At 34.2% G+C, this 23,522-nt stretch overlaps 1 protein-coding gene across 1 annotated transcript; it reads right to left on the reverse strand.

The window, feature by feature from the left end:
- Positions 1-310: 310 nt before the first annotated feature.
- LOC131149849 (exonuclease V, chloroplastic-like) lies at positions 311-7,555 on the reverse strand. Its single transcript, XM_058100618.1, has 7 exons — positions 6,960-7,555; positions 4,289-4,393; positions 3,380-3,501; positions 2,161-2,310; positions 1,831-1,984; positions 1,162-1,238; positions 311-812 (listed from the first exon to the last, which is right to left on the reverse strand). Exons 1-7 carry the CDS (start codon positions 7,539-7,541, stop codon positions 599-601), a joined length of 1,404 nt encoding a protein of 467 aa, XP_057956601.1. The 5' UTR covers positions 7,542-7,555; the 3' UTR covers positions 311-598.
- Between the last annotated feature and the right edge of the window lie 15,967 nt (positions 7,556-23,522).

Below are 23,522 nucleotides of genomic sequence, written 5' to 3' on the forward strand. Positions count from 1 at the left end.
AAGATTTATCAAAAATGACACAAACTTTCCCTAAAGTTTCAAAATATACCAAACCTCCCTTAAGGTTTACAAAAAAGACACAGACCTCTTATAAAAAAACTAGTCTATTTATAAAATATAAGGACAGTTTGTGTCTTTTCTACAAAACTCATGAGAGGTGCCTAAATTTTGAAACCTCAAGAAAGATTGTCTTTTTGTCCTATTTCTTAATGCACAATCTTAATATGCACAAGGTTATTCCAGCTCAATACGACAACTAGCACACATTTTTTCCCTCTTTTTTTGAGTGAGAGAGAGACAAAAAGAGACGAACAGTAATATGATTGCACATTCAATTGATCGAAATTAATAATTAATTATTCCATTGTTACAACAATGAATGGATACAGGCTGCAACATACGTTACACATGAATATACACGAGGACCAATTAGATTATATGCCTGCCTGAAGCTAGATAGCATCTGGCAAAGAAGATCCTATAGAAGAGTGTTAATTCTTTGCAGTTTTGCAGGAAGGCTGCTGCATATCGAGCCCATCACTACTAGAAACGAAGAATGCTCTTTGAGTTAAATAAGAGAACAATGCTGAATGCTTTTCTATCTTCGTGTGCTGTTGAGATCAGTACTTTCAGGACACACGGAAGCAAACTTACAAAATCGACATTTCCAACATTCTTCCCGGGGAACATATCTCCCTTCTCGCTCTCCCGACCAGAACTCGAGACAGCTATGCAGCTGATTCTTGAGCCAATCAGAGTCATAAGAAAAAAAATCTTCACCAAGCAATGAATGATCTTTTTGGAGTTCATATCTGCGCCAAAGCAACCAAAAGAAGGATTTATTTAGCAGTTATAAAAAAAGGTAAAGACTATAGAGCCAAATATTTTCCAGGTGAATGGAATGGGCCAATGGGGACTGCAATATGATCGCCTAAAAATGTATAGTATTCAATGCTTTAAAACTGAACCAAGTTCATAAGTTAATAAAAAATTCAAACTATTCTCAATTGTGTTCAACATAAAATGGAAAAGAATAAACACACACAGACACGCACACAAATAAACAAAGCACGTGAACTTTCTGGTTTGACTTAGATGTCACTGTCCCTAGTGAATACCATTCAGGAATAATATCCCTGCGAGCTTAATTTGGGAACTCACCTCAACAGTAGCTCACCATGAGCTTGGGGCAGCACGCAACATGTGTTTATGAAGTACCTCACTAAATCATTAAGAGTCTGTGCAGCAAAGACGAGTTAAATCAATTAATGAACATAACTTCAAAGTGTTCATCAGGAAAGAAGTATCATTTTGTCTTTCAGTCAATACTGTTAAGCTCTGTCAATTATGCACTGCTATGAGTCACCCTGTGTTATGGATGAACCATAAACATTGAACCACATCATGCAGCAGCTGAATGTTTCTGATCCAATTGCTAAAATAGAAGAGGAATATGCATAATTTAACTGACGAGATAGAAGCATTGCTCATCTCTGTGCTGTGGTTTAACCTGAATGGTTGTTGAATGAAACAAGACAGGCATTCAGCCCTTTCAAAAGCTATTCTGGATATTAATTTCAGGTCAAGGATTGAGATACCATTTGATGTATATATATATTGTGGGAGATGGGGTGATGTAGTCCTCATCATTATATAATTCAAGAACTGTTCCCACATTTAATATTTGGGATTTGTGAACCATACTTTTGGTTTAAAGATATATGAGATACATTTAAAAGGGTGATGACATCCTAGAATGCACTAAAAACATCCTAGAATTTTTTCAAGTAAAATGAAATTTTACTTTAGGGTGAAGACAGATTTTCGTACCTGTACAGGAAAATCTGATAAAGCAGTATTCTTTCTTATTTCTTCAGAGAGGATATAATGGGGATTGAGGGTAAAAAAATCAAAAAATTGTTTTGAGGGGAAGTTATCGGCAACTAAATTGTCCCACAAAAACTTGTAGCACATTAATTGAAGCCTGCCAAGGAACATGAGCATTTAATGATTAATGAATTGCAGTAATCTTCAATCAAAATATGCTTAAAATTGCATGATTACATGTGGCTTTCAAGTTCCACCAAAGATCCTGATGGATTAATTAACAATGTCTCCTAGTCAAGATCGAAAATGCAGAAGCCATGAGAGCTTGCATACCTTCCATTTCTCCGTTGTGCTTCAGCGGGAAGAGTGGCTTGCACACGAGTTTTTGTGTCTACCAATGTTGGGTTTCTCTCATTTTCAATTGCAGGCATTCGGATTTCATCTATCACACCTACAACCCATACACCATCCACAAAGCCTATTCTGATGGTACAAGCAAGTGTAAGTCCATAAGAGGAAAAAATAAAATTCCTGTACAAATCAACTCAATATATATATATATATATAGAGAGAGAGAGAGAGAGAGAGAGAGAGAGAGGCTTATAATTTTCATGCTTTGTTTGCCATACCAATTTTTAACTGTCCCAAAGAATTCGAAGAGCACATTAAAAATGCAATCATAAATAGATCATTATTTCAGATCCATTTGATTCAGGTTCCACATTATATTAAACATGGGTCAAGGTTGGCACAAAATGTACAAGCTTTTTATGGGGGAGCTCAAATGGGCAATTAGCCAGCCAATCTCAAGCAGAACTCAAGCAGCTTGACTTTTTACATAGATTTGCAATTTTAAAAGCTTATCAAGCTGAGGTGAAGCTTAACTTTCAAAGTCAATGAGTTCAAAAAATGTGATTAAGCTTGTCTGGTTTCTTTTGCAAGTGACACTCAAAATAGGATGTATCTCAAGCTGAGCTCAAGTCGCTCGATTTGTTTTACAGCCACAATCTGATCCATTGCTAATGTTAACGCTTTAATTCAAATGCTTGTCCACTGCCACTGTGGTTGAAGATGATGATTGTAATCAGTTATCAAGTCAAGCTCTAAACGCAATTGAGCTTTGCTGGTTTATCTTAGGAGCCATACTCACAGAAGCCTATCTCAAGTACCTTGGTTCATTTTACACCATTAATGTATAAGTATCTTATATATTGCCTGAAGGTCTTGATTCAAAAGCCTCTCTGCTACAAATTATAGTAAATTATTATTAATAATAATAAAATTCTTATGGTTCATTGCCTCTAGAAAGAATAACAAGGGATAGTCCAACGCTGTGGACGAAACCAAGACATTCAAAATTTCCATATTTATCAAGTATAAAGTAGCTTAACATTCAGTTATAAGCTGCTCAGCATACTGGTGTGCAAAAGAAATAATCAACGGCTTTATCACACAAAAACATTATTAGGATGGTGTAAATGACATCTAGCTATACCAGAAGGAGCAGAGTATTGAACTTATAATTACCCATGAACATGAAAAGCAAACTTACACAGGCAGCTCACGTGTTAATCCCTCAAACATTAATTGATTTGCACCAACTATAAAATTTATAAACCTCAGCGCCCACACATCTTCAACTGATTTGGTAAGAACTTTCACTTTTTTTACAACCTGTTCAACACAATCAAGAATTCAGAACAAAACACGTAGCATGTGCATGCACACAAGTGTGTGTTCGGGAATTATGATTAAAGTACACATAGATGATGACGTGTAGAAAACAAGACATAAGGTTAGCAGCGACAAAGAACTCTTCGAGATCGTATACATTAAAATGATCTTCCAAATAAAACATATACAGGTTCCAAGGGAACAAATTTAAGATTTATGCTATAAGTTTAAATGCCAAGCCAAATAGCTGGAATAAAGGTTTGGTTTTTGTTGTTAATGATGATGATACTATAAGTTTAAATATAATGCAGCAAGCCACGAGAAAATCTGAAGAATCTTCAGACATTATTTATACCTTGCATTGTAAATACAATAGCACATGAGCTAACCAATAATTTAGGGACTAAAAGATTTCACAGATTCAGGAATCTGGATCTTTGTACAAATATTTTGGAAAATTTCTATTTCAATAGACTGGAAATATGGTTTCATCTTTCAAAAGAAAATAATAGTACATAATATAAAACGTTCAATGTGAAAAAGGGAAAAAGCGAAATTTAAAAAAAAAAAAGCAATTGATGACGGAAAAGTTAGTGGTACAAGTTTTGAGAAAGGAAAAAGTCATTTTAAGTTCAAGAAGACAATCAGATGTTTTCAAATGAAATTCAGTGTCAAGTGGTTCAAGGGATGATTTCAAAATCTGGGGTGAGAAACCTGATGACTACCGTAGGAAGGACACACGCACACCCAAAAGATGTTTGATGAAGGCTGAATCTAAAAAATATACCTCTTCTTCAAGTTTCACATGGCGAGCAGAACCTGCCTTCATAGCTTTAGTTTTTATAGGCTTGCCAAAGAGAAGAACAAACTCCATTTGTTTTTCACACCATTCCTATTGCCAAATGAGGGGAAAAAGGACATATAAGACGAATCAGTCAATGTCATGGAATTCACATGACAAAAAATCTAGCATCATGTCACCAACAAGCAACAAGTGTAATGTAGCAAAGGATTCAAACATATTGTATACCATAATTTCTGTTGAGACGAAAAAAATACAAAAGGATATCAAATTCATAAGTTCTATGAATGCCTGCCAGGCATACATACATGCAAGGAATGATGTTCCCTGGAGATAGGATTTAGTGATATTGTGAAATGCAAGATTGTGCCACCCCACCCCCTGTACCACAATGCACACATGCATGCACAGAGAGAGAGAGAGAGAGAGAGAGAGAGAGAGAGAGATCATAACAGACAATAAAATGTCCAGAGATTCATAATTCTGTCCAATTACAGTAATTTATCATACTATCTGTCACACAGATGTTAATGCTCTGATTGATTGTTAAGAAACTGGGGAAAAGAAAGAAGATGGGCATTTATTTGATCTTCAAAAATTGAAAAATTCTTTGTCAGCACAGTCCACACAATGAAACTTTGGGAAAGGATAATTGAACAAAAAATAAGACTAAAAACAAGGGTTTCAAAGAAACAATTTGATTTATGCCTAAAAGATTGACAATAGAAGCTATTCATCTTTTAATAAGATTAATGTATAAGTTTAGAGAAAAGATGAGGGGCTTGCATATGATTTTTAATGACAATATGATAGAGTGTTTAGGGAAATTCTTTGGTAGATCTTAGAAAATAAAGGGGTATGTAGTAGATATACTAAAGTCATTAAGGATATGTATGATGACTAGTGTTAGAATTGTAGGTATGAAATCTAGATATTTTCAAATCACAATAGATGTACATCAAGGTCCTACTTTGAATCCTTATTTTCACGCTTTAATAATTGATGAACTCGCTTAGAATTCCAAAACAAGATCCCTTGGTGTATGTTGCTTGCAGATGATATTGTCTTGATTGATGAAAGTAGGAGTGGAGTGGATGTTAGAACTTTTTGTGGACTTACATAGTTTTATCTATAAAACCTGGATTAAATGAATATCAGACATTTTAGGAGCATGGATTAATAGGTCTTATGGTAAGTAATCATCATATTATAGTTATGAGCTTAAAGTACTAGTCCATGCGATTTTGTATGGTGGGTCTTGTTTGCACAAGAAGACTGTGATGGGTAGGGTATCCTTATGTTAGTATATGAACAATAAGGAGAGGTCTTGCCCTCACCCTAGTTTTCAGTGTAGTTCCCCATCAAGTCACACATACAGCAAGGGAAGAGGGTGACAGATTCTCCTCAAACTCTATAGAACTTTTCGGATATTCAATGATGGAATTTGTGATGCAAGGTACATGTTCTAAAACCTTATCTATTTCATATACAAATGCCAGTGACAGATTGAGGTGATCATTTTAATGTTCCGAAAACTACAGTTGTATTCTGAAGTTTAATTTCAATAAAATCTAAGTTAGAACTTTGGAAAACCGCTTTAGAGTCTAAAGATTTTAGGACAAGTAGGAATAAGACAGAATATATGAAACGTAATTTCAGCAATATAAAAAGGAGTAGTGGAGAGAAGATTAAGTTTGATAATCAAGAAATTAATAACACTTACATATTTTAATATCTTTGGATTTATTATACAAGTGAAAGGAGAAATTGAAGATGATATAATACATAAAATTAAAGCAGATTGAGTAGAATGGAGGAGCATGTAAGGTGTATTGTGTGATCATAGAATACCATTAAAATTAAAATGAAAGTTCTATAAGATGGCAAATACTCCCGACCGAGTGCATTGGCAGAAAGGGATTCATGTAACTGATTCTACCTAGTGAGACTTAAGATTTGTTGTTGTTGTTGTTGTTTTGTGAACATTCCACACAAGCCAAGTAGTGGCATTAGTTTTAGTTGGGTGGACAGTTTTTGTTTTCTCGAGCACCAAACTACCAATGGAACCAAAAGTTAATTTCTAATACATTTGGTACCTTTCTCAGCAACCAATCAGAACATTATGTAAAAGGTTAAGAAGAAGTCCATAAGCATGCAGAAATTAACCCTTTTCAAAGCTACATAAAACGGTAAATGTTACTATGATACTTCTTATTTGGAATTCTATATACAACAACCGCATGAAAGTAAAGAAACATTCCCAACTTATTAGAGTCTATTAACGGTCAAATCCAAAACAGTATACGTGCAGTCCGATCATCTACTGTATTCTCAATCTTTGAATTTGAACAAATCGTAGTGAGTTAACATCAAACAAGCATTAGACTTCAAAATCTTGGAACAGTATCAAAGACCTTTTCTTAGAAGCCAAACATAATCAAGCATACTTCCAACAGAAACTAAAACTAGCAATTTTTAAAATTTTAAACAACTATCAACGTTATAATCTAGAAAAAATAATCCAAACCGACAAGACTCAAACGAACCAAACTAGCTCAAATTCAAACTGCGAGCTCCAAAATCTAGCAATAACAATTCTAACCCACAACCGAGAAATCAAAACCAAAGGAAACTAATCGAAAAAGAAAACCCATACCGTCCCAGTGATGTCTGTCACGGACAAGCCTTTTTTCCGAAACCTCCGCAACAACGACTCATTCGCTCTAATCCTCTTCTGGGTGCTCCCAAAATTACCCGAGTCCTCAATATCTCCGACCGTACAGGGTCCTGTAGAACCTGTAATCCGCCTTTTAGAAAGGAGAGTGATGGACTGAATGGACCTCACGTTTCTCTGGAAACGAGTGGAGGACAGAGAAGCAAAGGCGGAGGAGCGCGGGGAAGAAGAGGCGGCCGCGGCGGCGACGGCGGAGGAGAGAGAGGAGCGCGCGGCGGAAAGGGCAGCGTCGAGGAGAGCCATCTCTTCTGCGCTCACGATCTCAATGGGGATCTCATTCTCAATCTCAGGGACTTGGCAGTTATCGTTGGCCGGGGTGGTCGCGGGGTGTGGTGGCGGTTCGGACTCCGCCATTTTGGGCGATCTGGCGAGTCTTCGAAGCACTCGGCCACTCCCCGTCGCGATCGCCGGGACTCCGGTTGTCCGTTGTGAATCGCGATTCACGATTGAGGCTTTGGACCCGTTACCCGTTGGAAGAGGAATGTCCCTGTATTTTGCGCTCATACATGAGTCGTGGGTTCTCCTTCCTATACTAGTACACGTGGCAGTATTTATACCTCTGGGCCAATAACGTTGAAGTGGGTCCAATGAATTTTTCTGACTTGACAAGTGGCAAGCAAATAGTTGAGGGAGAGGGGAGACCATTGGTATGAGCAACAACATCGGAATTTTTACTTTCTTTTTCTTTTTAAATATCTTTATGTTGCTTTGCAAATTGCTACACATTTTGCAGCGGGATTCTTACGGTGTAAGGCTGTCACTTCAAATTTAAGAATTCCTACGAGGCATTACCTTTGCATCTTTTGCAAGAAAAAAGAGAAAATTATGAACGGATTGGTAATACTTTTAAAAATTAAGAAAACAAAATTAAAAATTAAAAATTAAAAATCAAAACCTAAAAACTGTTTACTTAGTATTGATAAAGTAATATATTAAAATGTTAATTGAAAAATGTCTGATTTTGTCATTAAATTAGATAATATTTAAAAATATATATGATTTGAATAACAACAATACAAAATTATATAAGTTAAAAATACCACAATAAAAATAAATATTATTATAATTATTTTAATTAATTATTATATTTTTAAAATTCACTTTGTAGTAACAATTGTACCGTACATGCAAGTAAAAATTAGTAAAAATATTAGTTTTTATTATTTTTAATTTTTTTAAATTTATAGATATTTTTATGATCATTAATTTTGAATAAAAATATGTATAAATTAATGATTTACGTAAAAAAAAAAACTATTTCTAAACATTAAAATTTTCTGATAAAGGTGGTCAAAATGATTAAAGATAATAAAATATAGTTTTTAATTTTTGCACAAACAACTGAAAATCGCCGACAGAAATAAAAAAAAAAACTCACGATATAAGGGGTTAGTAAAAAATAATAAAAACGAAAACTAAAAACCAGAAACAAAAACTAAAAACTAGAAATCAACAACTTAGTTGGTTAATATTTATTAAACTTACACAAATTAAAAAAACTTAATTAAAATGCTCATTTTCATCTTTAAATCAAATAATATTATAAAAATATGATAAAAACAATAAATTTTCAAATAATACATATAAAAAAAATAGTATAATAAAAATAAAAGTTATTATAATTATTTTACTTGATTATTATACTTTCAAATTTTACTTTACAATAAAAATTGTAGTTGACATGACAATTGAAAAATAGTAAAATTATTTTGTAATTGGCTTTACTATTATTTTTTAAAATTTATGTATATTTTTATTTTAATTATATTTAAATTTATATGATCATTTTATTTTTATTTTTATTTTAAAGCATATAAAATGAATGATTTAATCTAAAAAAAATATTTTGGGTATTAAACTTTCTAACAATAGGTTGTCAAAATAAGTGAAAATCATAAAATTTGATTTTCAGTATGATTTTCATTTTTTCTTTTCACTAACAATTGAAAATCAAAAATATAAATAAAAAACTAACAACATAAATAAACCTATTTTTATGATCTATTTTTTCACTGTGTAGAAACAAAAACAAAAAATAAAAACAACAATGATACCAAATAAACTAAAGAAACGTACTTTTTATAATCCCTTTCTTTACTATATAGAAAGGGAAATGAAAAATAGAAAATATCAATAATACCAAACAAATCCTAAATATCACCTATTCAATGACTAAGGTTACAAAAATCCAATAGAAGAAAAAAAGCATTTCTTTTGTACTTTAAAAAATAAAACAAAACAAGAATGCTCATAAGAAATATCAATCTTATGGCACCTATTGTGTTGGTGAAAATTTTTATAAACACCGAAATTTGGAAATATGAAATATTAATATAAATTTCAAGATGATGGATTAAATGAAAATTGTCCAAGTATTCCCCTTGTTTACAAACTAAAATGCAGGAAAAGAAATATGTTAAAGGAAGGAAGAAAAGAAGGTGTTGATCATTTAAATAAAAAGAATATTCTCATATTAAAAGATTCCTCATTTTTTTTTCTTGTAGTGCCTCGACTCTCTCAGTGGGTCCGAAGTGCCACTAAACATACATAACATACATTTCTCTAATACTATACATATACAACATCCCCCCCCCCCCCCCAAAAAGGGAAAAATTGGTGTTTCATACTGATTTGTATAAACATATACAGTGGAAATATATACATCATCTAACACTTACCAGAGTTTCTAACTATTTCTTATATACATCCATACATAACTGAAAACATAATCTGTTATATATTACAATCCCCAAAAGAGACAAACACTGTCTAATATCTCACCAACTTTGACAAAGAATGTCTACTATCCAAACTCAGCCTGACATGATGCTAGGCTCGATCCCTCGGAGGACCTGAAACGACATTTGTATGTTAGGGTGAGACACCTCTTAGTAAAACGGATTATATTATCGCCAGTGTGTGACTAGCATGAGATTTCGTATATACATATATTACTAACATTAAAATATATTTAATTGGCATATGAAAAATCTGTATTACTCTGTAAATCTGAAAAATACATACTTTCATACTAACATACTATTGGCTCAATATAGCCCTTTCTATAAAAAAATATGCCCATATATGCCTAGAAGATACAACCTAGTCTGTAGGACTAGCGTCGTCATGCCATCACACACACATGTGACATGCTTCCCCTCATGATGGGTTGTGCGGCCCAGAGGCTGGACTTAACAAATAGCCGGCCGACTAATGTTAGATCAAACATAAAGTAGTACGATGGTGCCTATTCTCTTTGTGCCCAAAGGCTACCTGAATGGTAAGTCATCTGGAATTACTCCATCGGATGGGGCCCCGAAATTTCTGCATTGGGGAGTAGTTTACCCAGGCCATCGATTGCCTTTTCCATCCACACTCTATCTGAGATGTGTGGTTGTACCCCTACATACATATAACTACGGTACCGTGTTCTTACCATGAGATCATCATAACATGGCTCTACTATCATATATGACAATTTACATCGTATAAAACTGTAATCATAATTTATTTCATAAAACTATATACAATATAATCTGTATGTATCTCTATAAAATATCTGTTAGATGTTGCCACGGTAAAAACCAGCGTATCATAAAGTCGGCTTTTAGCTATCATATCTCATCTCTTAGCATATAGCCATCATATCTCTTATCTCGGCATATAGTCGTTACATTTCAGTATTACACAAAACCTGCTTATTTGATACCAATTAAAAATACACTCATGCCACACAAGTTTTCATCTGGTAACTCATAAATAAATCATCTGCTTAAGAAAGTAAATATTGTTGCTAAAACTGGGGTATGAATATCTTCAAGTTGTTATTTTACTAAATATAGATATATAGCTAAATACGAGAAAAATGGAGATAATCAACCCTACTGTCTTTGGTTGATTTTAAAACAAGTCTATGGTTTGAAATAACAATTTCCCAACCAATGAAAACATTCAGAAAGTCCAATACTATACTTTAAAAATATCATACTTAAATTTAAATGGTTGGTTTCAAAAATAAAGTTAGTTAATCGAACCTTAAGCCTAGAAACCCTAGAAAAGTCGTAACTACTTATCTAAAAACCGTTTTAACATTTCATTTCATTAGAACTCATAAATATAGTTGAGATAATATAATCCCCTTACCTATTTCCTGAAAAACGACCCGAGACGCTCGAACACCGAACCCTAGTTTTTTCCCAAGATAAAGAATCCACTTTACTAGACTTGTAGATATTCGCTCTCTGATCCTCGTGGTAACTTCTGATTGTCAAAATAGGCAATGATCGGCTAAAGATCGAAGAGAGAGAGAGTGTGGGCGCAGGTTGTAGAGAGAGAGAGAGAGAGAGAGAGAGAGAGAGAGATTTACTTTTCTTAACAATGAAGCAACCAAAATCCTATTTATGGGCCCCTTGACCCTATCAAATTCGTTGCCGAAATACAGAAGGACGTTCGTCGACGAAAGAGGGGTGTTAATTTAGGTGTAATCCCACGAGGGGTGGGGGTGAATTGGGTATTTTTAAAAACTTTAAAATTATTTACCACTTAATCCCTATTTTTAAATTTAACAAATCAATTACAGGGATTCAATGAATGTTTTCCCAATTAATTATCAAGTGCGTGTGAGGTTATTTAAACATACACATATGAAATACGAGTAATGAATATGCAGTGCAGAAAATAAAAGGATAAAGGAAGAGAGAAGGCAAACATAGATTTTACGAGATTCAGCTAACCCAACCTACGTCCTCGTCTTGAGCAACCCACTCAAGGATTCCACTATATCCCTGCTCCTTTAACCGAGATGAAGCTTCCCTTACATCCGCTGCTTACAAGAGGTACAACTTCCTCCTCACCCGGTTCACAACTCGAATTGTGATTACAATATAATATCAAATCTGCAAAACAACTCAAGATTCGCTTCTAACAAAGCTAGTGAGTACAATTGAAACCTATCACATATGCACATGATGAAACTTGAAGCTTAGTATGTATGAAACGATACAATCGTTATATGAGTGAAATGTTTCAACCAATTTCTCTTTTATCAAATCTCCCAAGTAATGATTTATGTAAAAGCTTTGGAGAAAATTAGGGTTCTAGTTCTCTTTGCTAACATGTACGAATATCAAATGTGAACTTATCAAAAGCTTTGTCTTGAATATTATATCGATCAAATTCAGAATGCTTTCTTTCAAATATTCAACCACAATACGATCTTTGTAATATGCAAATATATATACATAATGTGATTTCCAAGGATCAAAAACTGAATATAATGTTTTCTAGAAAATATCTCTCAATAAAATATATAGTTATGAACACTAAGGATATTTAATCAAGTGGTTTTAAGATAAATATAAAGCATTTAACTGAATACACACTTGAATCAAAACCATTTAACTAATGGCGAAAATATTTCTTAAGTAGTGATCTTATCTAAATAATCTATAAGTAAGTACACTCAAGATCAATCACTTAGCTTATATTCAATAATAGATTTTGAGATGAAAAGTTTTTTGAAAAATATATATCAACAAGCAAATCAGTTTAGATGAAAAACTCTATGAGAATAAATATTAACGTGCAGATCAATTTACCAAACCTTAATACCAAAATGATTCCAGAATGATTGCTAGGTTGTCTTTTGAAAATCAAGATAGCCTTAACTCAGAATCGACGTAAGAACTTTGAAATCCCACGTAAAAGTTTCAGCAGTGTATTCAAAGTTGTGCTAAACATGCAATCTTTTCAATTGTATGCCAAAGGTTTGTTCTCTCTTTTTTTTTTTCTCGGGCACTAGGGTTTAGATGTTCATTATGTAGGTATCTTGCCCTTAGAATGAATCTTAACCGTTAGATCAAAAATTAATTCATGAGTTCTCTCATTAAAAATTAAAATTTTAAACTTTCCCCATAGGTTCAGACGATTAAGGGTTAAGGCCCAGCTAACTGAAGTTCCTTAGAGTTTCGAAAAATTAACTTGGACACAAGGTCAAACAACTGAAGTTGGGGTTCAGTCTTCTAAAGTGTCGGGTTCAGACGATTGAAATTTGAGTTCAGTCTTCTGAGGTGCTTCTACTAGGTTATGTGTTTCACCATTAATTCTTCAGACGACTGAACTTAATTTCGGTCTTTTGATGTTACATCTTCGGACGACTGAGCGTTGAGTTCGGTCTTCTGAATTGACCATTTCCTAGATTCTTTTTCTTTCTAGTTTAAAAAATCTGCTTTGCTCTTTTATAAAATATTTTTCGGGGTTTCAAAAATATGACTAAGTCCATAAATATCCCCTAATGATGTTAATGAGATGCATGAGTCCTAAGGTCAGTCTAGAGTATATGTTGAGTCTCAAATTAAATCATATGAAAGATGTGAGTACATTTAGTTCTAAATACCCATTCTCATGACTATCTTGAACTTGACGCTTGCATCTTCATTCTTCAACTCTTTTAGTTCCATGGATTGTGCCAAGTTGTGTATGCTTTAATCTTTATGGCTTCCATGACTAATCTTTCTGTGCATGCTAAATATTGTTCATGTTCACAATCTCAATGCACAGATCAAATACCAAATAATTTGTCATTATCAAAACCGGATTGGACTGATAGAGTCCTTTTTTATGATGACAAATACACGAGTAAAAATATAAAATGGGTTACGCCTAACAAGGCTCCCCCTCAAATAATGCATTAAATATTCAACAAATGAAATATGCTCATGTCAAATGAAGTATGCTCATGTTCATACATAAAGTTGTTTAGCCTAATTCTTCTCCCCTTTTACACAATTAGTTTTGCCAAAAAAATTTGCTATTCTTCTCCTCCTTTACACAATTAGTTTTGTCAACAATTTTTGCTCCTGATTTTCCCCCCCTATTAATTATGAAATGACAAGTTTGATATGAATATGACAATTTAATTTTGTTTTATGGTAAGTTAGACTTTGCATCGAATTGAGAAATATGAAGTGACTAAATATAAATCTGTATAGAAGGCTTGTGTAGCGTATAAATCGAAGTAGAAGACTTATGTGGCAAATAAATTGGAGTAGAAGGCCTGTGTGGCGTATAAATCGGTGTAGAAGGCATGTGTGGCATATAAATCGGAGTAGAAGGCCTGTGTGGTATATAAATTGGAGTAGAAGGCTTGTGTGGCATATAAATAGGGTAGAAAGCCTGTGTGGTGTCCGTACTAATGCTGATGGGGAGGTATGCTTAGTATAGTAAATTTGTGTGTATATAAAAGTGTTAATTAAATTATCTGTGATATGTTGTAAAACCTATGTTAGTAGATTTATTATGAATTGCTTTATATTATTTGAGATATGTCATAAAACCTACGTTAATAGATTTATCTGAACTGCATCATATTATTTATATCGATGACATATGTATTTAGGGACAATATAAGAAATGTTTATAAATGAATATACAATAAAACTCATCTGCCACACACTGATAATAATGTATTCCGTTTTATTGAGAGGTGTCTCACCCCATCGAAACATCAACTTTTCAGGGCCTTCAGGGAGTCAAGCCTAGGAGCTCTAGGGCGAGACTTAGATGATCTCGTCGAGGGTGAGTGTAGGCAAGATATTGTTTTGTTTATGTTAGATGTTTTTGGACATTCTGGGGTGGACACATGTTTATTTTGGGACTTGTTGATGCCAAGGTTGGGTTATCTCTCTGGTAATTATGGTTGTATAAAAACACTTTGCTTTTGTTGCTTTTTAATTAAATTATGGACACTGATATTTTGGACTCCACTAGGTCCTTAACAATTTTACAAATGAGCTTTAAAGGCATGTGTTTACGAATGATGTGGATATGATATGAGATTTTAAGTATTTAATGTACGTGTTTTTGAGGCGTTACAGTCTGAATCAGGCATACGAGGTCCAAAATGAGCATGTTCAGTCCCAACACGTCAGTCACATTGAACTGGACGTGTTAGATCTAACGGTGCCAAAAAACTCCATGCCAATTGAAAACTATACGCTTAGAGACGAACTTAGTACACTTAGTTGAACTTAACCATCCATGTGTCCAATTCGGGCATACGAGATCCAAATTGAGTTCGTTCAGTCCCGACACGTCTATCACATCGAACTGGACATACTGGATCTAACGGTGCCCAAAAACTCCATGTCAATTGAAAATTATACGCTTCGAGGCGAACTTAGTACACTTAGTTGAATTTAACCACCCAAGTTTCCAATTCGGGCATATGAGATCCAAACTGAGTTTGGTCAGTCTTGACATGTCTGTCACATCAAACTGGATGTGCCGGACTTAACGGTGCCCAAAAACTCCATGTCAGTTGAAAATTATATGCTTAGAGGTGAATTTAGTACACTTAGTTGAATTTAACCACCCATGTGTCTAATTTGAGCATACAAGGTTCAAAATGAGTTCGATAAGTCCTGACACATTTGTCACATCAAATTAGATGTCCCGAATCTTACAATTCACAAAAACTCCTCCTCGAGATCTTTTTCCCCACTTAGAAGCAAAGTTAAAATAGAAACAAACTTAGTAATCTTAGTTCATTTTAAGCACTTAGGTGTCCAAATTGGGCATACGAGGTCCAAACTGAGCATGGTCAGTCTCGAAACGTCTATCGTATTGAACTGGATGTTTCAAATCTGACGGTACCCAAAAAATCCTTGCCAATTGAAAATTATACGCTTAAAGGCAAACTTAGTACACTTAATTGAATTTAACCACCCATGTGTCCAATTCGAGCGTTTGAGGTCCAAACCTAGTTTGGTCAGTCTTGACACATCTCTCACATTGAACTATACATGCCGGATCTGACGGTCCCTAAAAACTCCTCTCCGAGAGCTTTTTCCCAACTTAGAAGTAAAGTTAAAATAGAAATAAACTTAGTAAACTTAGTTTATTTTAAGCACTCGGGTGCTCAAATCGGGCATACGAGGTCTAAACCAAGCGTGGTCAATCCCAATATGTCCATCATATTGAACTGGACATGTTGGATTTGATGGTACCCAAAAACTTCATGTCAATTGAAAATTATACGCTTAAAGGAGAACTTAGTATACTTAGTTGAATTTAACAACCCATGTGTCCAATTCAGGCAAATGAGGTCCAAAATGAGTCCAGTCAGTCCTGACACATTTGTCACATCGAATTAGACGTGTCAGATCTGACGGTCCCCAAAAACTCCTCCTCGAGAACTTTTTCCTCACTTAGAAGCAAAGTTAAAATAGAAACAAACTTAGTAAACTTAGTTCATTTTAAGCACTCAAGGTCCAAAATAGGCATACGAGGTCCAAATAGAGCATGGTCAGTCCCAACACGTCCGTCACATCAAACTGGCCGTGCCAAATCTGACGGTGCCCAAAACTATACGCTTCAAGGCAAACTTAGTACACTTAGTTGAATTTAACCACCTATGTGTCCAATTGGAGCATATGATGTCCAAACTATGTTTGGTTAATTCAGAAACGTTTATCACATTGAATTGGATGAGCCAGATCTGACAGTGCCCAGAAACTCCATGTCAATCGAAAAATTGTACGCTTAGAAAACAACTTAGTACACTTAGTTGAATTTAACCACCTATATATCCAATTTGAGTTTGGTTAGTCCCGACACGTCTCTCACATGGAACTAGATGTGCCGGATCTGATGGTTTACAAAAACTCTCCTCGAGAGCTTTTTCCCCATTTAGCAGTAAAGTTAAAATAAAAACAAACTTAGTAAACTTAATTTATTTTAAGCACTTAGGTGTCTAAATCAGGCATACGAGGTCCAAACCGAGCGTGGTCAATCTCAACATGTCCTTCACATCAAACTGGGCGTGCCATATTTGACAGTTCCCAAAAAATCCATGTCAATTGAAAATTATATGCTTAGAGACGAACTAGTACACTTAGTTTAATTTATCCACCCATGTGTCCAATTTGAGCATTTGAGGTCTAAACTGAGTTTGGTCAATCCCAAAACATCTGTCATATCGAACTGGACGTGCCGGATCTAACGGTCCCCAAAAACTCCTCCCCGAAAGCTTTTTCCCCACTTAGAAGTAAAGTTAAAATAGAAACAAATTTAGTAAACTTAGTTCATTTTAAGCACTCAGGTGTTCAAATTGAGCATACAAGGTCCAAATCAAGTGTGATCAGTCCTGACACATCCGTCACATCGAACTGAATGTGTTAGATTTGACGGTACCCAAAAACTCCATATCAATTGAAAATTATACACTTAGAGGCAAACTTAGTAAATTTTATTGAATTTAACCAATCATGTGTCCAATTCGGGCATACGAGGTCCAAACTGAGTTTTTTCAGTCCGGACATGTCTGTCACATCGAACTGGACGTGTCGGATTTGACGGTCCCTAGAAACTTTTCCTGGAGATCTTTTTCCCTAGTTAGAAGCAAAGTTAAAGTAGAAACAAACTTAGTAAACTTAGTTCATTTTAAGCACTCAGGTGTCCAAATCGGGCATACGGGGTCCAAACCAAACATGGGCAATCCCGACACGTTCGTCACATCAAATTGGACGTGTCGGATCTAACGGTGCCTAAAAACTCCATTCCAATTGAAAATTATACGCTTAGCGGCGAACTTAGTACACTTAGTTAAATTTAATCATTCATGTGTCAAATTCGGGCATACAAGGTCCAAACTGAGTTCAGTCAGTTTTAACATGTCTGTCACATCGAATTGGATGTACCGAATCTGAAGGTCCCCAAAAACTCATCCCCGAGAGCTTTTTCCCCACTTGGAAGTAAAGTTATAATATAGACAAACTAATTAGTAAACTTAGCTTACAAATTCGATCATACGAGGTTCGAACCAAGTGAGGTGACTTTCGACCGATCAAATTTAGTTATTTACAATTGTATCATTTTTTTACATTATATCCGAATGTCCAATCATTTTGCTATCAAATCATATTTAATTATAGTATATACGTATATTTTCAAACATTGTATACTAATTTATTGTATAATATTATTTTATAGGGTTTGCGGTTGTTAGACCACTACGACTATTACAGGCACTACTGTAGAGACCCAAATAATATAATAATGAAAGGAATTGGAAAAAAAGTGGATTTTTGACTACGAGATGAGAAAATTGATGACTATTTTCTGAGAGTCATAGAAAATCGTCAATGGTTATGGGAATTTACCGTGGATCAGTAATGGGTAAATGGTAATTTTGGGCCGGTTAAATAGAAAATCGGCGACGATTTTCTAAGAGTCAGAGAAAATCGTCGATGGTTTTTACTAGAGACAGAATATATAAAAGGGGCTGCATGTTATTTTTCTTACATGATTTCAAAAACTCTCTTTCTCCAATGGACTCTCTCTCTCTCTCTCTCTCTCTCTCTCTCTCTCTCTCTCTCTCTCTCTCTCTTCATTTTCTCACTCCAAACACCTTCGATCGACGATCCGACTCCATGTTTCTCTACATGTTTACCAAAGCAGAATTTTGATTTGAGGAATTCAGGCACCATCCCAAAACTAAGGTAAGGATATTATTTGAGTGTTTATTGGTGATTTAATTAATTTAATGGGTGTATAGGTTTAGGAATGTGTATATGAACATAATTTTGGGGTCGAACTAAGGAATTAGGATTTTGTGAAATTCAGCGTTTGGTAAGAACGCCGCAGGCACGGGCTAAGAATCCTAGTAGGTGTTTCCTTAAGAACCCAGGTAAAGATAATAAATAGTTTATAGTTTAGGAAATTATGAATATACGTGTTCAGGAAAGATGTGAATATGATAATTATTCTGGATATTCAGTTGATTGACAGCGAGATATATATGTATAATTTCAGAGTTTTGAGTTTCGAACGCTGTGAGGCATAAATTTAGAGTTTCAGCAGGCTTATCAGGAGATAGGTAAGGGAAATATGTTATACTAGATAAATTAGAAATTTTACCAAAAAAATATAGTATATGATTATGAGTTTCCAAGAGTAAGATTTTAACTAATTTAGAGTAAGAAATTATATAGTTTTACATATTATATTTAATGAGTTTTAATTATTATGTGGCATAAGAATATTGGTATAGTACAAAATTTTACCCAACTTTTACAGAACTACGATTATATAGTTTTTATAGAATCATGATGTACAGATTATATAGTTTTATTTATAGAACTATGTTTATACAGTGTTTTACAGAATTATAGTTTACATGGCTATACAGAATTATAATATTCAGTTTTCACAATACCATGAAATTCAGATTTCAAAATTATAACACACAGATATTACAGTTTATACAGCTCAGTTTATTACAGCATTATGGTTAACACAATTTATTTTAGGTAAAATAGAAAAATATGTATATAACAATATTATATAGTATCAGACCCTGATGGACCAGATCAGATTACAGAGTACGGTACCGTAGCTATTACAATTCAGAGTGCAACCACACATCTTAGATAGAGTGTGGATTTTATGAGTAGTAGATTGTGCCTTGGGAGAGACAAAGACTCCCTAGTAGTCCAAGTTGAGGCGGACAATTTGACGATAGAGGTTTTTAGTTGACTTATCCTGGTAGGCCAGCTAGTGTTAAGTCCAGCCTTTGGACCGCACAACCTTATCATGAGGGGTTAAATCATGACATACAGTTGTCCATCCAGGGAAGTTTTCACAATTATATATATATATATATATATATATATATATATATATATAGTAACTAAAAGTATGATTAAATAGAAATTTAATAAACACTTGTACTTTAAGTGACATAGGTGTGAGTTATGATGTAACTTATATTTATTTGCTATCTCAGTTACAGCCTGATTAATAAATATATTGCTCACGTAAACTCATATGTCACACACTGATGATAACATATTTCGTCTTACTCAGAGTTGTTTCATCCCAGTATTTATAAACATTTCAAGTGATCCAGTTAGACGAGCAGATCAGGCTCGGAGATAGAGGAGACCCTTGTATTGCCTTGTTTGTAGGGTAAGTGATTTTGGAAGATATATTTTTGGGTAGCTCCTAGGTGATCTGGTGTAGGATTTTGGAAAGATGTGCATGTATGTTTGGAAATTATTGAAACTCTGATATTGTAATTATGGTGATGTAAATTATGTTTTCTGTTGCATAGGTGTTTTGTTTCTATGAACAGGAATTCTCAATGTCCACTTTGGGACCGAGACATTATAGTAGATTTTATAAAAGGTATCAGAGTAATATAATTTTACAGTCTATATATATAATGGTATGAATTTTTGGGTCATTACAACTATAGTTGGGTCGATGCACTACAACTTTAATTTCGAATTTTCCTGTATTCTAAACTTTCTAAACAAAATTATTTTTTATCTTTTAATTTCAATTTGTATTTGTTTATATGTATTTGAATTTTGAATAATTTATGAATGTTTTAGTAATTCTGTTTTAATTTTATGTGTGCCAAAATGTAATTATAGGTTTTTATAGGAATTTTAAAAAAAAATTATATATTTCAAAGTATTAGTGACGGTTTATTAATCGTCACTAAAAGTCTAAAACCGTTACTATAGAATCAACATTTTCTGCTTTCAAAATCGGCACTAAAGGCACAATATTAGTAATAGTTTTATAATCATTACTCAGTATATTATTAGTGACGGTTTTAGTAACCGTCACTACGAAAAGCATAACATTAGTGAAAGTTTATTGAGCGTCACTAATAATGTTATATTAGTGACGGTTATTAAAACTGTCACTAATACTTCGATTTTGGTGACGTATTTGACCAGATAATATATATGATTTATAGTGATGGTCTTACGATATTAGTGGCAGTTGAGTATTAGTGACAGTTTGAATATTTCGTCACTAATAAGTATAGTATCTACAGATATGGTGACAAAGTTAGAACCGTCACTAATACTGAAAAAACCGTGATTAATACTATTAGTGTCGATTTTTTGATTATTAATGATGGTTTAAAGCCGCCACTAATAACCTTATTTCTTGTAGTGATATGAGGGTATTTTGAGGTTTTCATACATATATATACATATTGTAGTCGAGGGTTGAAACCTTAAAGATAATTTTTCATTGATAGTGGAAATTGCACAGGGACTCCATGGATGTAGCCATATTGTCGAGCCACGTCAATTCATGTTCTTCTTCTCTCTTTGATTTTTCTTTAATTTTCGTATTTTTGTTTGTGCATGCATAATCGACGTAATTTCACAATTGTTTTGGAACCATATGCATTAATTGAGAACTTGCCTTTGTTATAGTTGGGCCTAAACTTCAAAATTCCTATTCATGTGTGTGTTTTTGTGTGTGTGTGTGAGAGAGAGAGAGAGAGAGAGAGAGAGAGAGAGAGAGAGAGAGAGAGAGAGAGATAGAGAGAGAGAAAGAGGGCAACAAACTTGCATATAATCACTTGATAAAAAATCAACAATTGAAATTCCATTTTACATAAAGATGTTGTGTGTATAAGCTGATTGCTAATTCTAATTTTCATATTTTAATCAATTATAAACAAACTATAATAAGAATATGATTTTATCTAAGCACCAATCACAACCACACCTAAACTAAAACCTATTTTTTTTTAACGTGTGTGTGCGCGCGCGCGCGAGCTAAGCCTGATTAAGAAAAAATATTTATTCACCAATCCAATATTCAGCAAAGCCTCAATAAATTCAGAAAAACATAAACATGTCAATCACACAATCACAAGAACACATTTACGTGGTTCGACCTAAAAATTGGCCTACATCCACGGCAAAAACTCATATTCGGAGACATTATATTAAATCAATGGAAATAAATACAAGTACATAGATTTACCCTTTCTTGGCTTTCCAATCTCCTTTGGAAATCAGTTCAAGAACAATTCAAGAAAACCCCTCTTCGCACCTGCGAAGAACCCTAGGTTTCTTCCTATCTTCCTCCCTGATTTCCCTAAAAGAAACCCTCCCAAGAAATAGATTTGTGCATTACCTTCCCTTACCCTTGCGTGGACCTCCGCTGGAGGCTGGAGATCCCCAACGCCGCATATCTCTTCAGTTACTATTACGTATATACATATTTACAGAAACAGGGAATAACTTATGTACACTAGAAGTATTTTGAATAGTAACCTACAACACTGTTATGTTAAGTAACATGGAAAAAGGGTGGTGTATTTTATTACTTATACTGTACTTACATATCCAGTTATACATGATTATACGAAAACATATTTTCATGATATTGTAACTCATTTGCCACACACTAGTAATATCATATTTCGTCTTACTGAGTATTGGCTTATCCCAGTGTTGAATCATTTTTTAGGTGATCCAGGTAGGCAAATGGATCAGGCTCGCAGATAGAGGGGCTTCAGTGGTGCCCTGTCAGAGAGTGAGTATGATTTGGGAGTGTTTTTGTATATCTCAACATTGTTGAGGGTATTTTGGGAAACAGTGATATGTGTATATTTTGGGAAACATGTAGAACTTTGGTATTGTATGGTATGATATTGTATATATTTACATGTGGATATGTTTATTCAATTTCTGCTTCTTGCTGCTTAGGTTTATGGTTGGGTTTATCCCAGTATGGAATCAGAGTATGTTAAATATCATGGTATATAAAAAAAAAAAAAAACAGTTAATTAAGCAGGTCGTTATAGATTCCCTCTGCTCTAGTACCATTACTGCTACCAGGGCACTCACATTTTTTAGTAAGCCCTCGAAATTATCTTATTAATTAACCGTATTCACATAAATTAACAAATATGCACATAAGACACTCCCTGCGACAAACACGCCATTTACATCCCCATGGCACGGGTTGTGCAGCCTGAAGGCTGAACTAAGCCCGGGTGATCAGACCAAACAAAGTCAAATATAATATCCTCTGCAAACACATTTGCAGGCATCAACAGCAAAGTTGTCTGACGCCCTTACTTCAACCTCATGCAGGTAGTCGGCTGGACCCCCTACACTTCTATCTAGACAGTGTGGATGCACATGATCTAACTAGCAATGATATCATGCTCACAATACATTGGTCCCCAGGGTTCCTAAAGCATATCATGCAATTTAGATAATAGAAATCATCATTTAAAATATCAATTCACATATATTTCTTGTTATTCCAAAAATTTGGCCCCCGGCCACAAAATACAATTCGGCATATAGTCATTAATAAAACTCGGCCGTCAAATAATAATCTTGGCCCTTGGCCAATCAAATAACACCCGACCATTGGTTATTAGTTCAAACTCTTACATTTCATACACAGTTCCAGTATTTTCACAAGCATTTTCAGTATTTTTCAACCAATGCAGTATTTCACAAACAATTCAGTATTTCAAAATCTCAAATCTAGATATAGAATAATTCATACAAATTAAATCATCTGCCACACAATTTTCCACATTCTAAGATATCCATATTAATAAACAAGTTTTCCACCGTTCATTTTATTCAAAAATATCATATCGTCTATCCTGCGTTTGTAAAACCCATTTCGAACGGTTGGTTTTCA

The sequence above is a fragment of the Malania oleifera genome, chromosome 2, assembly GCF_029873635.1.
Source record: "Malania oleifera isolate guangnan ecotype guangnan chromosome 2, ASM2987363v1, whole genome shotgun sequence".
In the NCBI taxonomy this organism is placed as follows: Eukaryota; Viridiplantae; Streptophyta; class Magnoliopsida; order Santalales; family Ximeniaceae; genus Malania; species Malania oleifera.